This window comes from Ursus arctos, unplaced genomic scaffold (genome assembly GCF_023065955.2).
Source record: "Ursus arctos isolate Adak ecotype North America unplaced genomic scaffold, UrsArc2.0 scaffold_26, whole genome shotgun sequence".
NCBI classification, from domain to species: Eukaryota; Metazoa; Chordata; class Mammalia; order Carnivora; family Ursidae; genus Ursus; species Ursus arctos.
The window spans coordinates 41119787-41138791 of NW_026622941.1; the positions used below are offsets into that span (position 1 = coordinate 41119787).

At 38.9% G+C, this 19005-nt stretch overlaps 1 protein-coding gene across 1 annotated transcript in view; it reads left to right on the plus strand.

Annotated features, from left to right (window-relative positions):
• The window catches only part of TMPRSS12 (transmembrane serine protease 12), a 35062-nt gene extending 16197 nt beyond the window's left edge, over positions 1–18865 (plus strand). The window contains exons 4-6 of the mRNA XM_026501618.4: positions 1219–1487; positions 16005–16147; positions 18536–18865. Of these exons, the coding sequence (XP_026357403.3) occupies positions 1219–1487; positions 16005–16147; positions 18536–18787 (664 nt within the window). The 3' untranslated portion in view covers positions 18788–18865. The remainder of the gene's footprint in view (positions 1–1218; positions 1488–16004; positions 16148–18535) is intronic.
• Positions 18866–19005: the final 140 nt, after the last annotated feature.

Below are 19005 nucleotides of genomic sequence, written 5' to 3' on the forward strand. Positions count from 1 at the left end.
GCGTCCAACTCTTGGTTTTGGCTTGGGTCATGATCTCGGGGTCCTGAGATCAAGTCCTGAGTTGGGCTCTGCACTCAGCAGGGAGTCTGCTAGCGATTCTCTCTCTCCCTCTGCCCACCCCAGATAAATAAATCTTTAAAAAAATACAATGCAACTTTTATAGACTATTGATACACGCTGCTAACATACCCATCTGTTTACACTTGCCACATGAGTTGAGAGTTCCTTTGTTTTTGTGACTGTTGTTTGTCCTGAGTATTATCATCAAACACACACACACATACACACACACACACACACACACTCACTCATAAACTTTGTCAATTTGAAGGATGAAAAGGAATTTCAGCATTTGTAAACAACAATGTATAAAGTAAAAGGTCCTCCTTCCTAATCCAATTCCAAATGTAACAACTATTAAATACTTAAGGTTTTAATTGTTGATTTTGACCTACAAAAGATTTTTTAGTTTGGTTTTTTACTTGTTCTTTGTTTTTTTAAGATTGTCAAGATCCATTAGTTGCTTCCTGTTTTATATTAATGATATCATTGCTATATATTCATCTACATTTTCTTTCTGGCTTAATTTTTATGATTCGCATGTTAATTTAATATCTAAATGTTTCATTCTAAAACTTCAAAATTTACAAAAGTAGAAGGAATAGTTTAGTGACCTCCCATATGCTATCACCCAGCTTCAAGTTGTCAACTCATGCCTGACCTTATTTCATCTTAATCTTCACCAACTCCTCCAATTTTTTGAAGCAAATCTCAGATATACCACTTTATGTATCTTTAAAAAAAGACTTTAAAGATTTTTATGTTAAAAAATATTTTACATTTAAACGTTTATCAAGTTTATTTTACTGTTCAATGTTTTTCAGAGATTTAATTTTATTTCACTTCTCAAACTAGTTAGTTAGCTAGGTGTCCCAATACCATTTATCAAATCATTCATTCTTCAGGCCCACTGGTAAGAAGTGCTACCTTCATCGTATATTAAAATCTCATGTACTCACATCTGTTTCAGACCCTCTGTCCCACTGATAGTTTTCTCCTTCCTCCATCATCTTTTGGTTTTTATTTGACGTGACTTCATGTACATGAAAGTAGGATTAAATTTGTTATTAATCTAACATGAGAACAACAAAAACTAGGAGATTAAGAATATTTACTTAGTTAAATAACACGTTTATAACAACATTTATTCTCTTTCAGAGACCCTTTAATGTGGAGAGCTGTGATTGGAACTAATAGTATAAAAAGGCGTCATCCACAGTCCAAGAAGATAAAAGTTAAAGCAATCATTATCCATCCAGACTTCAACTTGGAAACCTATGTAAACGATATTGCCCTGTTTCATTTAAGAAAAGCAGTGAAGTATAATGACTATATTCAGCCTATTTGTCTGCCTTTTGATGTTTTCCAAAAACTGGACCAAAACACAAAGTGTTTTATAAGCGGCTGGGGAAGAACAGAAGAGGGAGGTAATTATAGTCTGAATTTTATTTATACATTTTCCCTAATTATTGGAGAGGGTGAACGCTTTTATGTCTTCATCACTTTATATCATGAATTTGAGCAATAGGTCTTTATAAACCATTGAAAAGGAAATGTCTTTTTTTCTTGTATTTTTTCTTCCTTGTAGGAAAGAGAAAATTATCTTCCAAAGCAGAAATAGAGACTTTCTCTAGTTATGCATGCTAAGATACTTGAACCTGTAAACATTCTCAGAGAGGATGATGGTTCTAAGTGTCTTTGTAGTTTCTGAGACTCATAGATGATAGAGCCAGCTCTGTAAGAGGATTGCTTATCATAAATAATAAGCTTCTGGCTGTAAGGAATCAAATTAAGTGTCCTTTTAATTTAATACCCTGTTTACTATCAAACAGGTTGAGTGCTATTTTCTTTAGTGCACAAATGAGCACTAATTACTGATTGGTTGAACTATTATGAATTATGAACAAATAAATGTAGAAAATAGTCTCTGCCTTGGTACTAAAAACAGTTACCTTTTGGGAGCATTTACCATGTTTTAGGTCATTTTCTAAATATATTATTTTATCTTATCTTCAAAATATTCCTAATTGGAAGTTTATGTCATTATTCCCATTTAACAGACCAGGAATTGTGGATCTTAGAGGCTGAGAAGCTAGGACACAAATCCAGGTCTTCTTTGTTCCACAGCCTGAATATCTAAGTACTGCATTAAGTATGAACTGTTCTTGACGGAATCAAAATTTAGTTAGTGATCTGTGAGATCAAGTGCTGAGACTAGAGAAATTAGCCATTTAAATATATGTAGAGGGGCGCCTGGGTGACTCAGCTGATTGGGGATCCAACTCTTGATTTTGGTTTGGGTCATGATCTCAGGGTCCCCGATGGAGCCCTGCATCCGTCTCCCCACTGAGTAGGAAGTCTGCTTGGGATTCTCTCTCTCTCTCTTTCTCTCTCTCTCTGTCTCTCTCTCCCTCTGACCTTCCCCCTCCTGTCTCTAGGATGGATGAATAAATCTTAAAAAGAAAAATAGGTGTAGATTAGGGGCACCTGGCTGGCTCAGTCTGAAAAACATGCAACTCTTGATCTTGGGGTTGTGAATTCGAGACCCATGTTGGGTGTAGAGATTACACACATACACACATACATTAACTTAAAAAAAACAACAACCCAACTTTTAAATAATTAAATAAATGTAGATTATTTAGATATGATACAGATAAATGTATGAAAGATCTGTGAATTATTATTTTTCTTTTTTTCCTCTATGAATACTGTTTAAACAAGTTAAGAAAGCAACATGTGTAGGGAAAAGAGTATGGGCTTTAGAATCACAGACCTGAGTGTGGATCTCAGCCCTGCAACATACTAGCAGAATGACGTGGGCAAGTTATTGACCCCTTAACAACAATTAGAACAACAATGATCAGAGTAGCTTGCATTTATTCAGGGCTAGGTACGTAATGCTAAGCACCCTTAATGCATTTCTCATTTAATGCCTCCACTAACACCATGAGAAGTACTATGACATGGATAAATAAACAGATTTAAACAGGCTGAGTGAGGGACGCCTGGGTGGCTCAATCGGTTAAGCATCTGCCTTCAGCTCAGGTCATGAACCCAGGGTCCTGGAATCAAGTCTTGCATCAGGCTCCCTGCTCCACAGGGAGCCAGCTTCTCCCTCTGCCTGCTGTTCCCCTGCTTGTGCTCTCTCTCTCTTTCTGACAAATAAATCTAAATAAATAAATATATAAATAAGTACGTATGTATGTAAGTAAAAAAATAAATACAATAAAGAGATTAAGTAAGCCACCCAAAGTCACACAGCTAAGTGAGGAGTAAAAATTCAATTCCAGATTGGCCTGCCTCAAAACTCATGTTTCCACCATATCATCTTTCACACTGTCCTACATTATCATGATCTGTAAGATGAGAGCGGTAATACCTGTCAGAGAGCTGTTTTAAGGATTAAGTTGGCTCCCCAGCAACTTGGTAGATTACATGCACACACCTACCTTCCCAGTGAAAACTATTTTTAAAATTTTTTTAAAAGATTTTATTTAATTAATTTATTTATTTTTTAAAAAGATTTTACTTCTTTATTTGAGAGAGAGAGAGAGAGACAGCCAGCGAGAGAGGGAACACAAGCAGGGGGAGTGGGAGAGGAAGAAGCAGGCTCCCAGCGGAGGAGCCCCATGCGGGGCTCGATCCCAGAACGCCGGGATCACGCCCTGAGCCGAAAGCAGATGCTTAACGACTTAGCCACCCAGGCGCCCCTAAAGATTTTATTTGTCAGAGAGAGGGCACATACAAGCAAAGGGAGTGGCAGACAGAGGGAGAAGCAGGCTTCCCGCTGAGCAAGGAGCCCCATGCGGGACTTGATTCCAGGACTCTGGGATCATGCCCTGAGCCGAAGGCAGACACTTAACCAACTGAGCCCCCCAGGCGCCCCCCAGTGAAAACAATTAAGAGAGAAAACACATAGGTCAAGGGCTGAATGTGAAGATGGGAACTTAGATAACGGAAGCACTGAAGTTGTCTTTTATCATGAGGGTATTTGCCAGTGGTAACACTGAATGTGAATTTCTGTGGTCCCATGGGCCTTGAGAGGGTCGAAGAACAAAGCCTGCTCGAGTGTGGGGGAAGATTCTCAAAGCTGGAGCCAGAGCGCTGACCTGAGTCAGACTCATGACCCAGCATAGAGTTCATCTATACATAGTTCACTTAAAATATGATATAGGAAGGTGAAAAATAAAAGGGTGGGTAAAGGTACATCACGGCCAAATTAATCAAAAGAAAACTGGAATGGCTACGTAATATCAGATAAAGTAGATTTAAGAGCAAATAAAACTACTAGGGACAGTGAGGAACAGAACAACGATATAAATGTAAACCCACAAAGAGACATGGCGGTCCTAAATCTGCACGCACTAAACACCAGAATACAGTTTCTCTCGCTTTTTTTTTTTAAGATTTATTTTGCACACACGTGAGTGGGGGTGGGGCAGAGAGAGAGACTCCTAAGCCGACTTTGTGCGGAGCTCCAAGCCTGACACAGGACTCAGTCCCAGGACCCTGAGATCATGACCTGAGCCGAAACCAAGAGTTGGACGCTTAACCAGCTGTGCCACCCAGGCGCCCCGAGATATCGTTTCTTAAAAACACACACATGTACATACATTTATGATATGACCCGGCAATCACACTCCTGGGCATTTATCCCAGAGAAATGAAAACATATTTCCGCACAAAAACCAATTTGCAAATGTTCATAAAAGCTTTATTTGCAGCGTCCAAAAGCTGGGAAAAACTAAATGTCCTTCATTAGGTGAATGATTAAACAGATGGTAGTATATCCTTAACCCAGAATGATACTTACCAGTTAACAGGAATTAACTATTGATACGTGCATCAACGTACATTATGCTGAGTGGGAAAAAAAAGCCATTTTCAAAAGACACATACGATTCCATTTATATACCATTCTCAAAATGACAAAATTATAGAGATGGAGAACGAATTACTGGTTGCTAGGTGTAAGAAGGCTAGATAGCCTGAAGATCTTTGTGATGGTGAAATAGTTCCCTATCTTAATTGTGGAGGTAATTATAAGATTATAGTCATACAACACAGTGGCCCGAACTACACAAACACACGTACCAATGTCAGTTTCTGGATTTTGATACTGTCCTTTAGTTACACAGATGTAACCATTGCAGGAAACAGGACAAAGAGTCCGCTGGACCTCACTGTCCTACCTTTGCAACTTCCTGTGACTATGATTATTTTGAAATGAAGTTTATTTTTTTTAAAAGAACAAGATATAACCAAAGCATCCTCAACACCCACCCTCACCTCCAGGATTTCTAGGAAAACTGCTTAATTGAAGGGGGAAAAGGCAGAAAATTTCCCAGAAAACATGTAATTACAAATACCACTCATATGGAGTTGCTGCCCCAAATCGCTCTGAATAGAAAGACTCAAGCTTAGGATTTAGTTGAAATAGGTCATGGACTGTTAAGGTCTCCAGGTGGCTGAGAGAATCAAATGCACATCATTTGTATAGAAACTGAATTTCACCTAAGACCTCAAAAGAATTCCACCTGATAAAGTTTCAATGAGAATGGATTATAATTTTAAAAACCACTAAACACCAAAGCAAATAAGGCATTAGGAGTAAGAGCCAGCAGAAACAATAAACATCCAAAAAAGACCTGCAAAAAGGTATTTAATATATTATAAGAAATAAAAGATGTGCTTAAAAATATGAATAAAAAGGAGCTATGAAAAAGAACCAAACAATGATAATAATTAAAAAATATAATAATTGAGGGGCACCTGGGTGGCTCAGTCAGTTAAGTGTCTGACTCTTGATTTCAGCTCAGGTCATGATCTCAGGGTTGTGAGATCGAGCCCCATGTCAGGATCCACACTGGATGTGGAACCTCTTTAAGATTCTCTCTCTCCCTCTGCCCCTCCCCCTCAGCTCGTGTGTGTGTGCTCTCTCTCTAAAAACAAAAAAAAAAAAAGTTAATAAAAATATGATAATTGAAATAAACTCAATGGACTAAATTAGTACCAAGCCAGAAAATACTTAGGATTCCCACAGATTGAAATCAACCAAATATCAGCTCACAATCAAAGATCACCAAACATATTAGGAGAAAAACCATAATAATGAAAGTCAACAGAAATAAAACAACAGATCCCCCAAGGATCTCCAATACTAATATTTTAGGTATAGAATACAAAATAATTATATGTAAATTGTTTGAGGAAATTAAAAAGTAGAATTAGAAATAAGCAATAGACTATCTAGAATGACCAAGCCGACTTAAAAGAGAACCAGGGGTGCCTGGGTGGCTCGGTGCATAAACATCTGACTCTTGATTTCATGATCTCAGGGTTGTGAGATCAAGCCCTGTGTCGGGGTCCATGCTGGTTATGAAGCCTACTTGGGATTCTCTCTCTCCCTCTCCTTCTGGTCCTCCCCCCCCCAAAAAAAAAGAGAGAGAGAGAGAGAGAACCAAATAGGATCTTTAAAAATGAAAAAACGTAACTGCTAAAGTTTGTAACTCACTAGGTGAATTCAGTGTCATACTAGACTCAGCTGAAGAGAAAATTTGTGAGCCAGAAGCTGTGTCTCAACAAACTGCCTAGACTGTGGCACAGAGGAATAAAAGGAGAGGTTATGACAGAAAGCAAAGTAGAAGAAGGATGGAATAAGAGAGTCAAATATACATGTAATGAGAGTGCTAGCAAGAACAAATGGAGAGAATGAGGACAGGCAATCTTCACTGGATTGGGGTTGAAATTTTTCTGTAACTGAGAGAAAACATGAACCCAGATATCCATGAGCAAAATGGATATTCCCATACAAATGGATATCCAAAACAAAACGTAATTCCTTTACACACACTGTAATGAAGTTGTAGAAAGAAAAAAGTGGTGTGAATACAGCCAGAAACAAAACTAAAATCCTTACAAAATAACTACAGATTGGCTTTCAGAAAACTTCTCAATCGCAATAATGACAATCAAAATACAATGAACTATCCCGGTCAAAATACTGAGAAAATAAATGAACCTTCAACTGTGTACCCAGCTAAGCTATCACTGGAGAGTAAGAGTGAACTAGAACTGACTTTACCACCAATAATCTTTCACCAAAGGAAAGAGGAAATGTATCGGAAAGAAAGAGAACGACGCCAAAAGGGAGGTACGTAATGCAGAAGTGAGCAAATAACTAACCATATAGGTAAATATCGTACACAGCAGTGGTTCTCAGCTAAGGACAGTTTTGTCCCCAGGCGACATGTGGTCCTGTCTGGAGAAAACTGTGTTTGTCCCTACTAGGCGGGGTGTACGTATGCCACCGGCATCTTCGCAGGCAGAAGCCAGGAATACTGCTCATCGTCCTCAGTGCACAGGGGGAGTGCTCTCACCCTCCACAACGAAGAATTATTGGCCTACAAGGTCAATAGCGCTGAGATTGGGAAACCTCAGAACACAATAAAAATAATGTATAATTCATGGAATTTAAAAAAATAGATACTTAAATATTGGGGAGAAGCTGTATTTCAGAATGGTGATCAGAATTAAAGTGGTCTCAGGTCTGTGTATTATTCAGAAGTGTTAAGATACTGATTAACATTAGATTGAAGCATGAATGGTCAAATTTGAATAATAGACATAGGGGATATAACTTGGAATGGAATAAGAAACCTATGGAATAAGAAAATAAAGAAAAAAATCTTTTTTTTTTCCCAAGGGCTTAGAGATAACCTCCCAGGAGCTGAGGTCACATGTCAGACTTATTTTTTTTTAATGATTTTTTATTATATTATGTTAGTCACCATACAGTACATCCCCGGTTTCCGATGTAAGGCTCGATGATTCATTAGTTGTGTATAACACCCAGTGCACCATGCAATACGTGCCCTCCTTACTACCCATCACCGGTCTATCCCATTCCCCCACCCCCCTCCCCTATGAGGCCCTCAGTTTGTTTCTCATAGTCCATAGTCTCTCATGCTTCATTCCCCCTTCTGATTACCCCCCTTTCTTTATCCCTTTCTTCCCCTACTGATCATCCTAGTTCTTATTTTCCATAGATGAGAGAAATCATATGATAGTTGTCTTTCTCTGCTTGACTTATTTCACTTACCATTATCTCCTCCAGTGCCGTCCATGTTGCAGCAAATGTTGAGAATTCGTTCTTTCTGATAGCTGAGTAATATTCCATTGTATATATGGACCACAACTTCTTAATCCAGTCATCTGTTGAAGGGCATCTCGGCTCCTTCCACGATTTAGCTATTGTGGACATTGCTGCTATGAACATTGGGGTGCATATGGCCCTTCTCTTCACTACGTCTGTATTAAAGAAAAAATCTTAATTAAAAAATCAAGAAAGGAGAAATAAGCTTAGGAAAAGTGAGAAAAATAGAAAGTATAAAATAAGACCATAGAAACAAACCCACATATACCCATAATCCCAATAAATGTTAATGGACTAAACCACTAGTTAAAAGACAGAAAATCAGATTAGGGAGTAGGAAATCCAGCTTACCTAGAGAGATACCTAAAATGTAAGGATATAGAAGGACTGAAGTACAACAATAGTAAAGAAACATATCAAGTAAATTAAGAGAAAGCTAGTATCACTATGCAAATTGCAGACAAAATAGACTGTAAGACAAAATATATCAAGTAAATTAAAATGAAAAGAAAGCTAGTACCACTATGCAAATTGCAGACAAAATAGACTGTAAGACAAAACAGACTTTAAGACAAAAGGATAAAAAAGATCATTTCTATTTAGAAAAGTTTCAACTCACCAAGAAGATAGAATAATTCTAGACTTCTGAGCCTAATAAGTAGGACCCAGATAATATTAAAGAAAAATATAATTGTACAGCAATTATTATAACTCCTCCTTGATAATAGAGAATTTAATACAACTCCCTTTTTATTGTTAGCATATCAGATAAAAACTTAGTAAAGATTTGGAATATTTGAACAACAAAATTAGCCAGCTTGATTTAACAGCCAAATGAGTACATTAAAAAATTCAGAGGCTTTTCTCTTTTGAAGTGCAGGTGGAATCTTTTAAAAATTGACCACTCGGGGTACCCGGGTGGCTCAGTTGGTTAAGCGTCCAACCCTTGGTTTTTGGCTCAGGTCATAATCCCATGGGTTATGAGATCAAGCCCCAAGTCAAGCTCCTCACTCACTGGGGAGTCTGCTTGAAGATTCTCCCCCTCTGCCCCTCCCCCCACTTGCACAGCTACACGCTCTCTCTCAAATAAATCAATCTTAAAAAAAATCGACTGCTTATTAGGCCATAAAACAAAACTCCAAGTTCAAAGATAGGTAATGTACAAACTGTGAACTCTGATTATGATTCATTTACAAATAATAAAAGGGGTGGGAATTTTGGCTACAACAGCATGGGGAGGCTGGCACATCCTCTTCCCCAAATAAATATAAGCTGGACAAAATCATCAAAAGCGACCATTTCAGGGTCCTGGAAATCAACCAAAGTATACAACAACTTGAGGAACATTGATCATACACAGCTATAAATTTGGGTAAAAAGATGACTCTGCAGCTTTCTTGCTCGTGGGTGCTCCCAACTCCCCTGTCCCATCAGTCAGTACGTAGTTCTCCCAAGGCCATGAAGAGCAGAGCGTTGTTGCCAGAGGAGGTGAACTCTGGTTGGAAGAGCAGTTGAAAATCCAGGCTAGCAGCACTGTCAGTAAAAGTAGTGGACTCAGCAGCAAGAGACAAATGGGGAAAATCCACAGCGCTGCTGGCCTGGGATTATAGTCCTAGAAAGAGCCGGCAGTAAGACAGCCAGAAATTTGACAGAAAAATCCCCCAAATGAGAGAGCTGCAGAATGGCTCAACAAGATCCCCAGACATTCTTGGCTTACTGGAAACCACACATGTATGGGGAAAACCCAAGAGAACTCACAAAAAGGTGAAAGTTAAGGTTGATTTGAACACTGACTGAAGGGCCCTGCATGGCTCAGTCGGTTAAGCATCCCACTTTTGATTTCAGCTCAGGTGGTCATCTCAGGGTTGGGAGATCAAGCCCTGAGTCAGGCTCTGTCCTGGGCGTGGAGCCCGCTTGAGATTCTCTCTCTCCCTCTCCTCTGCCCCTCCCCCACCTCTAAAAATTAAAACAAAAAACTGACTGAACTTGTTAAATGCATTCTCCAACCCCCACACACATTCATTCACCAACAGTCCAAATCATTGGCTGACCACTAAACTGCGCAGGTACCCAGGTAAGCCCTACGAAGCTGCGCTGAAGGTAAAAATCACTGTTAAATTAAAACGCTGAGCAGAGACGTCAACAGTCACATACCCTAGGGGACACAGACTGTATAATTTAAGTCCAGGCGAGTTACTTTCAAGAATGACAACATTGTTGAGGACGGAATCCAAACCTATCTAAACTGCTCCATTTTCAACAAAAATATAAGACGTGCAAAAACTCCCCCCCAAACCGTCACTTATACTGGGGGTGGGGGGGCTGGTCATTAGAAACTGACTCTGAATAGACTCAAATGTTGAATTTAGCAGATAAAGACTTCAAAGAAGCTCTTTAAATATGCATAATAAAGAAACTATTGTTCAAATAATTAAAGGAAAATGTGATAAAAAGGATTTATCCAATAGGGAATATGTGCGGAGAAATAGTCAATTTTAAAAAGAACTGAATAGAAATTCTAGATATTCGAAGTGGCACGAGAAAGAATCAGTGAACTAAAACAGCAATAGAAGTGGCCTAATCTGAAGAACATAGAAAAAAATACTGAAGTGAAACGAACGCACACAGAGTCCTGTGGCACAACATCAAGTGTACCAACGTGTGTGTAATGGGATTTCTGGAAGGGGGAAGAAAGAAAACGGGTAAGAAAAAATATTCAAAGAAAATATGGCTCCAAACTCCCTAAATTTCATAAAAATCAATTTTTAAGAGCTCAATAAATACCCAATTAAGGTTTTTAAAAAAGGGGATGCCTGGGTGGCTCAGTCAGTTGAGCGTCTGCCTTCAACTCAAGGTCATGAGCCTGGGGTCCTGGGATCGAGCCCTGTGTCAGGCTCCCAGCTCAGCGGGGAGTCTGCTCCTCCCTCTCCCTCTGCCTCTCTCCCTGCTTGTGCTCTGGCTCTCTCTCTCAAATAATAAAATCTTTTAGAAAAATGAGAGTGATCCATACCTATACTTATTGTAGTCAACAAAAGTTGTGCAAGGTCTATACACTGGAGACTGCAAAATATCACATAAAGAAATTAAAGACCACCTAAAAGATGAATGCCGTAGTACATTTGTGTATTGTGAGATTCGGTATTGTTAATCAGACAGTTACCTTGATTGACCTATATGTTCAATGCAATCCCTATCAGGATCCCAGCAAGATTTTTTTATACAAATTGACAAGCTTATATGAAAAGGCAAAGGACCTAAAGTAGCCAAAATTGTTTTAGAAAACAACAAAGTTGAGGGAGTTACTCTAATTTCAAAATATACTATAAAACTATAGCCTCAAGACAGTATGGTATTGGTTTGTTTAATGAGAGCACAGAGATCAATAGAACACAATAGAATCAAAAGAAGAAGAACCTACCTTATACTTATGGCCAACTGATTAATACAAAATTTCTAGAAAAGGCAAACCTATAGTGACAGAAACCATCAGTCTTTTTTTTTTTTTTTCTTTTTTTTCTGAGAGAGAGCGAGCAAGAGAGAAGGAGGGGCAGAGGGAGAGAGAGAATCCTAAGCAGGCTCCATGTCCAGCACAGAGCCTGATGTGGGGCTCATCTCATGACCCTGAGATCATGACCTGAGCCAAAATCAAGATTCAGATGCTTAACCAACTAAACCACCCAGGCACCCCTGAATTAGTAATTATTGTTTTCAAAAATAAAACATCAGAATTCAGAACAACTGAACCCTACCTTAATTACCACAGATAGTTTAAATCTTATATGAATACTTCCAAAGAATCCAAAAAGAGGGAACACACCCCAACTCGGCGTATGATTCCCAAGTCGAGTATAGTACAAGAAAGGCCAATATCATAAATGCAGACATTCCACACACATTAGCACACCACATCTATCAAGAGTAGTGTAAATAGAATTCAACATAATCGAGATGAGTTATCTAAGGAATTTAAGGGTGGCTTAATGTTCAAAGTCTCTTAATGTAGTTTACCTCATTAACTGATCAAAGGATTTTTTTAAAAATTATCTCAATAGGCGCAGAAGCAGCCCTGTTAAAAACATAACAGTCGAGACATGGAAGTGAACTTCCTGAACCTGATTAAGGTTATCCACCTCCAGGCTACAGTAAACATCATTATTACAGAAAAACATTTCTCTTAAAATCAGGAACAATTTCCCCCACCATCACTACTTTTATCAGTATTGTAGGAGAGGTTCTAGCAAGTGCAGTAACACTAGAAAAAGATGCAAAAACATGTTAAGACTCAGGTAATAACAGGGGCGCCTGGGTGGCACAGCGGTTAAGCGTCTGCCTTCGGCTCAGGGCGTGATCCCAGCGTGATGGGATCAAGCCCCGCATCAGGCTCCTCCGCTATGAGCCTGCTTCTTCCTCTCCCACTCCCCCTGCTTGTGGTCCCTCTCTCGCTGGCTGTCTCTATCTCTGTCCAATAAATAAATAAAATCTTTAAAAAAAAAAAAGACTCAGGTAATAAGAAAACACCCGTTATTCACAGGTGATGTGACTATCTGCAATAAACAATCTATAACACATTGGAATGAAGAGAGTCTAGTAAAATGTCCAGATATAAACCAAAATCTATTTCATTTTTATACACTATCCATAGTTAGGAAATGTAACTTTCAAAGTTAACAGATGTCACGCCCACGAGGATGTCTATAACCAAAAGTTAGGAACAAGTGTTGACAAGGGTGTGGGGAAATTGGAGCACTTACGCGTGGCTGGTGGGAATGTAAAATGGCACGGCTGTTTTGGAATACAGTTTGGTAGCTCCTTAAAAATGAAACATATAGTTACCGTACGATTCAGAAATTCCATGCTTAGGTGTATACCCAAGAGAAATGAAAACACATGTCCACACAAAAACCTGTACTCAGATGCTCATAGGAGCATTATTTGAAATAGCAAAAACAAAAAATAAAACCAAAGATCCATCAACTGATAAATGGATAAACAAAATGTAGTATATTCATACAATGGAGTATTACCTAGCTGTTAAAAGGAATGAAGTACTAATACGTGCTACAATGTGAGGCTAAGTGAAATAAGCTCGACCTAACAGCCGCCATATTGTCTGATCACATTTATATGATGAAATGTCCAGAATGGGCAAATCATAGAGACAGAAAGTGACTTAAAGGAATTAAACTATAGACAATGAAATTAAACTATAAAACAATAACAGAAAGATAGTTGGAAAATCCAATAATACGTGGAGATTAAACATGAATTAGTTAATAGTATTGTACCAATGTTAAATTTCCTGATCTTGATAAATGTACTGTGGTTATGTAAGAAAACGTCCTTGTTCTTAAGAAATATACACTAAAGTATTTACTGATATAGGAGTGCAATGTCTGCCATTTACTCTCAAATGATTCAGAAAAAAATTTTTTTTAAAGATTTTATTTATTTATTTGACAGAGATAGAGACAGCCAGCGAGAGAGGGAACACAAGCAGGGGGAGTGGGAGAGGAAGAAGCAGGCTCAAAGCTGAAGAGCCTGATGTGGGGCTCGATCCCATAACGTCGGGATCACGCCCTGAGCCGAAGGCAGACGCTTAACTGCTGTGCCACCCAGGCGCCCCGAAGTATCTGACTCTTGATTCCGGCTCAGGTATGATCTCAGGGTCATGAGACTGTGCCCCACGTCAGGCTCCACGCTCAGCAGGGAGTCTGCTCGAGATTCTCCCTCTGCCTCTCCCTCTCCCCCCGCCCCCTCTAAAATACATACATAAATAAATCTTTTTAAGAAACAGTTAACAGATGAAACAAAAATACTAAAGAATCTATAGGAAGTGGGCATATGGTTGTTTACTGAGAAATTCTTTTATCTTTGCTTTTGTTTGAAATTTTTCATAATAAAATGTTGGAGAAGAAAGTTAACAAATTAAATGTACAATAATACCAAACTGCTTAGGTAGCTAAGCACTATCTAACAAGAGATCGCAGGCCTTTTATGGGCAAGATCCTACAACATTTTTAAGACATTAAAGAGCACCTAAGGAATGGAACGGCATACGTCATGCTTGAATAGGGCAACTCACTGTCATAAAGATGGCAATTCTACCTGAAAAACTGAAAACAAAACAAAACAACAACAAAACAGGGAATGATAGACCCTAACATGTGTTTTGAGGCAATTAAAAAGCTCATTCTAAAAGACCCAAAAACAGCCAGACACTCCTCGAGAAGAAAAATATGTTAGAGGAGTTGCCATCCAGAAATCAAAGTTTATTTTAAAGCTGTAGTAATTAGTCTCTGTTATATTTGTGCAAGGATATTCTAAGTCACCAGGTGAACAGAATAGAAGACCAGACATCTGTTTCTCGGCTGTCTTATTCACTTTGAAAATCTCTAGTTATTTTTAATAGTCTTGCACCAATGCCTGCTAGTATTAGTATTGTTTAGACTCATAAATTGGGTGGTAGGTTCACAGGCGTTATTATATTCTGTAACTTACATGTGACAAATATTCTGTTATATGCAGCCAGTGTTACTTCAATTACTTTTAAATAAAGCGTAGAAATGTGGCTGGCCTCAAAGAAGCCTCTATCTAGGGATCTGAATGTCATCGGGACATATTTCATTTCTATTTCCTGTGCCTATTCTTTCTGCATATAGACTATTTTCTCGGGCTGCCTGTCATCAGAAAGTTCAAATTTGGCTGCAGCTGCTTTGAACTTAGAACTAAGCAGTCACGTGACGACAGTGAAAAAAGGTTTTCCTCCGGCAGCTCCAGTTAAAGCAGTGCTAGGGAAGCATTCCGAGTGGCTAGACTCACACTTAACAAAATACAACACAACACAACACAACAGGTACTCCTAGACCAACCGGTGTCCTAGGAGAATGGAATTCTCAGAATGGAACAGTTAGATCACTGGCCCACCTACGGCCAAGGGGACAATGGGGAAGGATGCAGGGCACACAGAATACTGGGGCACCGCATGTGAGGACAGCAGCTCTGGGGCTGATACTATCAGAGGCTGCCGTTACAGAAGCTTTTCTACAGACAAATCTTAAAATGATCTGTCCTTTAATAGTCCCTGAAGAATTGCCCTGTATTTTCCTCTTTGCAGTAACAAAGAGCCACTTACGTTCAGGAATTAACAGAGAAGTGAAGGGAGTGTATGATTTAAAAACCCGTTTTGTTTTCACGTAGACCATGCTTCAAAACTTAGCATTCTTAAGAAATTTAATAAAAATTATTCACAACGTAGAACCGAAGACGGATCTCAGCATTTACCTCCTTGGCCCTTGACAATTTTTTTACAGCTTTATTTTGTAAAAAGTATAGGTCCTTGGGGCGCCTGGGCAGTACAGTTGGTTGGGCGTCCAACTCTTGGTTTCCACTGGGGTGGTGATCCCAAGGCGGTGGGAGGGAGCCCTGCGAGGGCTCTGCACTCAGCGGGGCGTGTGCCTGAGACGCTCTCTCCCTCTGCCCCTCCCACCCCACGAGTAAAGGAATAAATCTCAAAAAAGTATAGATCCTTTTGAAAGACCTTCAAGGAATAGAGGAAAGCAAAGATAACCAACATTACCTGAAATCCCGACTATCTAGAGATAATGGTCATTAACATTTGACGACCATTCTTCCAGTCTTCCTAGGCATACGTGCACCGATGGATACGGTTTTATGTAATTGTTGAGCCACCTGGGGAAGAAAATCTATTCCACGCGAACATTTGCTATGACTGTCAAAATGGCTGCTCTCTGAAATCGTTCACTGGCGTTTTTGTTGTTGTTCACAGGTAATGTTACGGATGTGTTACAGGAAGCAAAAGTGCATTATATCTCTCGAAAGATGTGTGATTCTGAGCAGAGTTATGGGAACATGATTCCTAATACTTCATTTTGTGCAGGTGATGAAGATGGGATTTTTGATACTTGCCGGGTAAGACCAAATAATTTTCCTTTGAAATATTTTCTAAAGCTAGAAAGAAACTTCAACAAGGCCTTTGATCACTTTCAGAAGTCTTAATTATCAAGTTTACAAGTATTGCACTTTTTCCCCTCCTTTTTAACTACATTCTAACAATCCAAATCCTCTTGCTTTCCTGATACCCTGGTTTCGTGGTTAACTTGAGACAAATTTGCCTTGGATTCTTCTTTTTTTTATTACTACCTTTATTGAGGTATAATTTACATATATGCAATTCACCCATTTAAAGTGTACAACTCAATGGATTTTTAGTGTATTGACAGAGCAGTGGGACCATCATCGTAATCTAATTTTAGAACACTTTTGTCAACCCAAAAAGAAGCCTCTACCCATGAATCACTCCCCATTCTCCTCCCACCTGCCCCTAGACCTAGGCAACCACTAATCCCTATAGATTTGCCTAGTCTGGAAATTTCATGTGAATAGAATCATTCAATATGTAGTCTTTTGTGATTGGCTCCTTTCACTTAGCATAATGTTTCCAAGGTTCATCCATATTGTAGCATGGATTACTACTTTATTCATGTTATTGACAGTAATATTCCATTGTATGGATGTGCCTCATTTTATATCTATTCATTAGCTGATGGATATTTGAGCTAGTTCCACTTTTTAACCATTATGAATGTTGAGTATACATTTTTTTATGTGTAGGCAGGTTTTTGGTTCTCTTGGAAATTCCACCTAGGACTGGAATTGCTGGGTCGGTGTTTAACATTTTGAAGAACTGCCAAACTCCATCCCAGAGTGGCTGCAGTATTTTACATTCCCACCAGCAATATGAAGGCTCCAATTTCCCCACATCCTGGTTTGCACTTGTCTTTTTAATCTGAGCCATCCTTGTGGGTATGACGTGGTATTTCATTGTGGTTTTAATTTGTGTTCCCCGGTGACTAATGATGTGGAGCCTTTTTTCATGTAATTATTGGCCAGCCATTTGTAGATCTTTGGAGAAATGTCTATTCAGACCCTTTGCCCATTTTTAAATTGAGTTATTTATCTTCTTATTGTTGAGTATTAGCATTTTTTTATAGATTCTAGATACCAGTCCTTTACCAGATATATGGTTAGCAAATATTTTCTCCCATTCTGTGGTCTCTCTTTTCATTTCCCTGATGTTACCATTTGTAGCACAGAAGTTGTTTTATTTTTGTGAAGTCAATTTATCTTTTGGTTTTGTCTCTTGTGCTTTTTGAATCTATATTTCTCTTTTCCTCACTACTTCTGAATATATCAGCACTTCACTCGCGAGCAGTACCTCATACTCTAACCTTGTCCTACTCATTCTGGTTTCTGTAATCCAGGGTTTATCTTCCCGGTGTCCTTTTCCTTAAAAATTCTGCTGAGTAAAACAGTAGAGAATCTAATTGAGTTGCATTCATAAGCAAAACATCGTCGTTATCAAAAAAATAACTATGCGGGGCACCTGGGTGGCGCAGTCGTTAAGCGGCTGCCTTTGGCTCAGGGCGTGATCCTGGAGTTCTGGGATCGAGCCCCACATCAGGCTTCTGCGCTAGGAGCCTGCTTCTTCCTCTCCCATTCCCCCTGCCTGTGTTCCCTCTCTCGCTGGCTGTCTCTGTCAAATAAATACATAAAAAATCTTTAAAAAAAACCAAAAAACTATGCAATGCCTACCTTATATAGAGAAACTGAAAACACCTTAGAAATGCAGTCCTTAATCTTCAGGTGCTGAAACTGTTATCTCAAAGTCCTTGTTTTCAGTGAGTAACAGTCCTTAGTAATAGTGTTTTGGTGCACTGACCATCTTGCATAAACCAGGATGGACATCTGTGATTTGTAATAGAATTGAGAGCCCTAGCCATTTATTCCTGCTACCCCGCGCCAGCCGACGTTAACACTTAGAAAGACGCCACCCGTTGCGAGATGCTGGTTTACTCCTCTCCTCTAGTTCGCAAACCACGCACACGCCTTAAAGAATCCTTTATCCATCTTAAAGCTACGCTTTTCATATAAAACATTAAGCAACAGAAGTATCCTACTGGTGTTTACAGTATTTTGCACATTATTTCCTAAATTATATTTCTCCTGAGTAATTGTACTAAAAAATCCAAACAATGTGATTTATACAATTCTGGTTCAAAACCATGCAGATAGTTTATTCACCAGCTTTATGGCTCCTCTAAATATCAGGCCAGACTGAATGCCTCCTGTCTGAGTTGGAATATAAAACTGAAAATCTATGGATCTTTATAACTTGAAGGTATATTAAAAATGTGTATTTATATAAATGTATGATTAATGTGATTAATTTATTCCAGCTTTACTGTTGTTTAAAGATTGCTAGAAGCAACTAACCCTATTTGGGGACTTTTTTAATAGGGCGATAGTGGTGGACCATTAATGTGCTACTTACCAGAACATAAACGATTTTTTGTAATGGGAATTACCAGTTACGGATATGGCTGTGGTCGAAAAAATTTTCCTGGTGTCTATTGTGGGCCATCCTTCTACCAACAGTGGCTGACGGATCACCTCTACCGGGCAAGCAATACTGGCATATTTAACATAAATATTCTACTCGGACAGGTCCTTGTAGCCTCGGGTTCTGTTGTCTTACTAGCAATTCCATAATGAAATTCTGAAGAATCTTTGTTTTGCATTGTGTCCCTCTCCATGTTCTATATAATGAATATCGTTTATCCTTTGGGCAAGTAATTGCCCACTTTACAGTCCTCATGTGAACGTTTTTTGGAACAAAAGGATTGTGACATATTAAATATGTGGTTATAAATTTGGCACTGAATCACATGCTTCTTTGATATATTTTGATGATTTTTTATGTTATAATC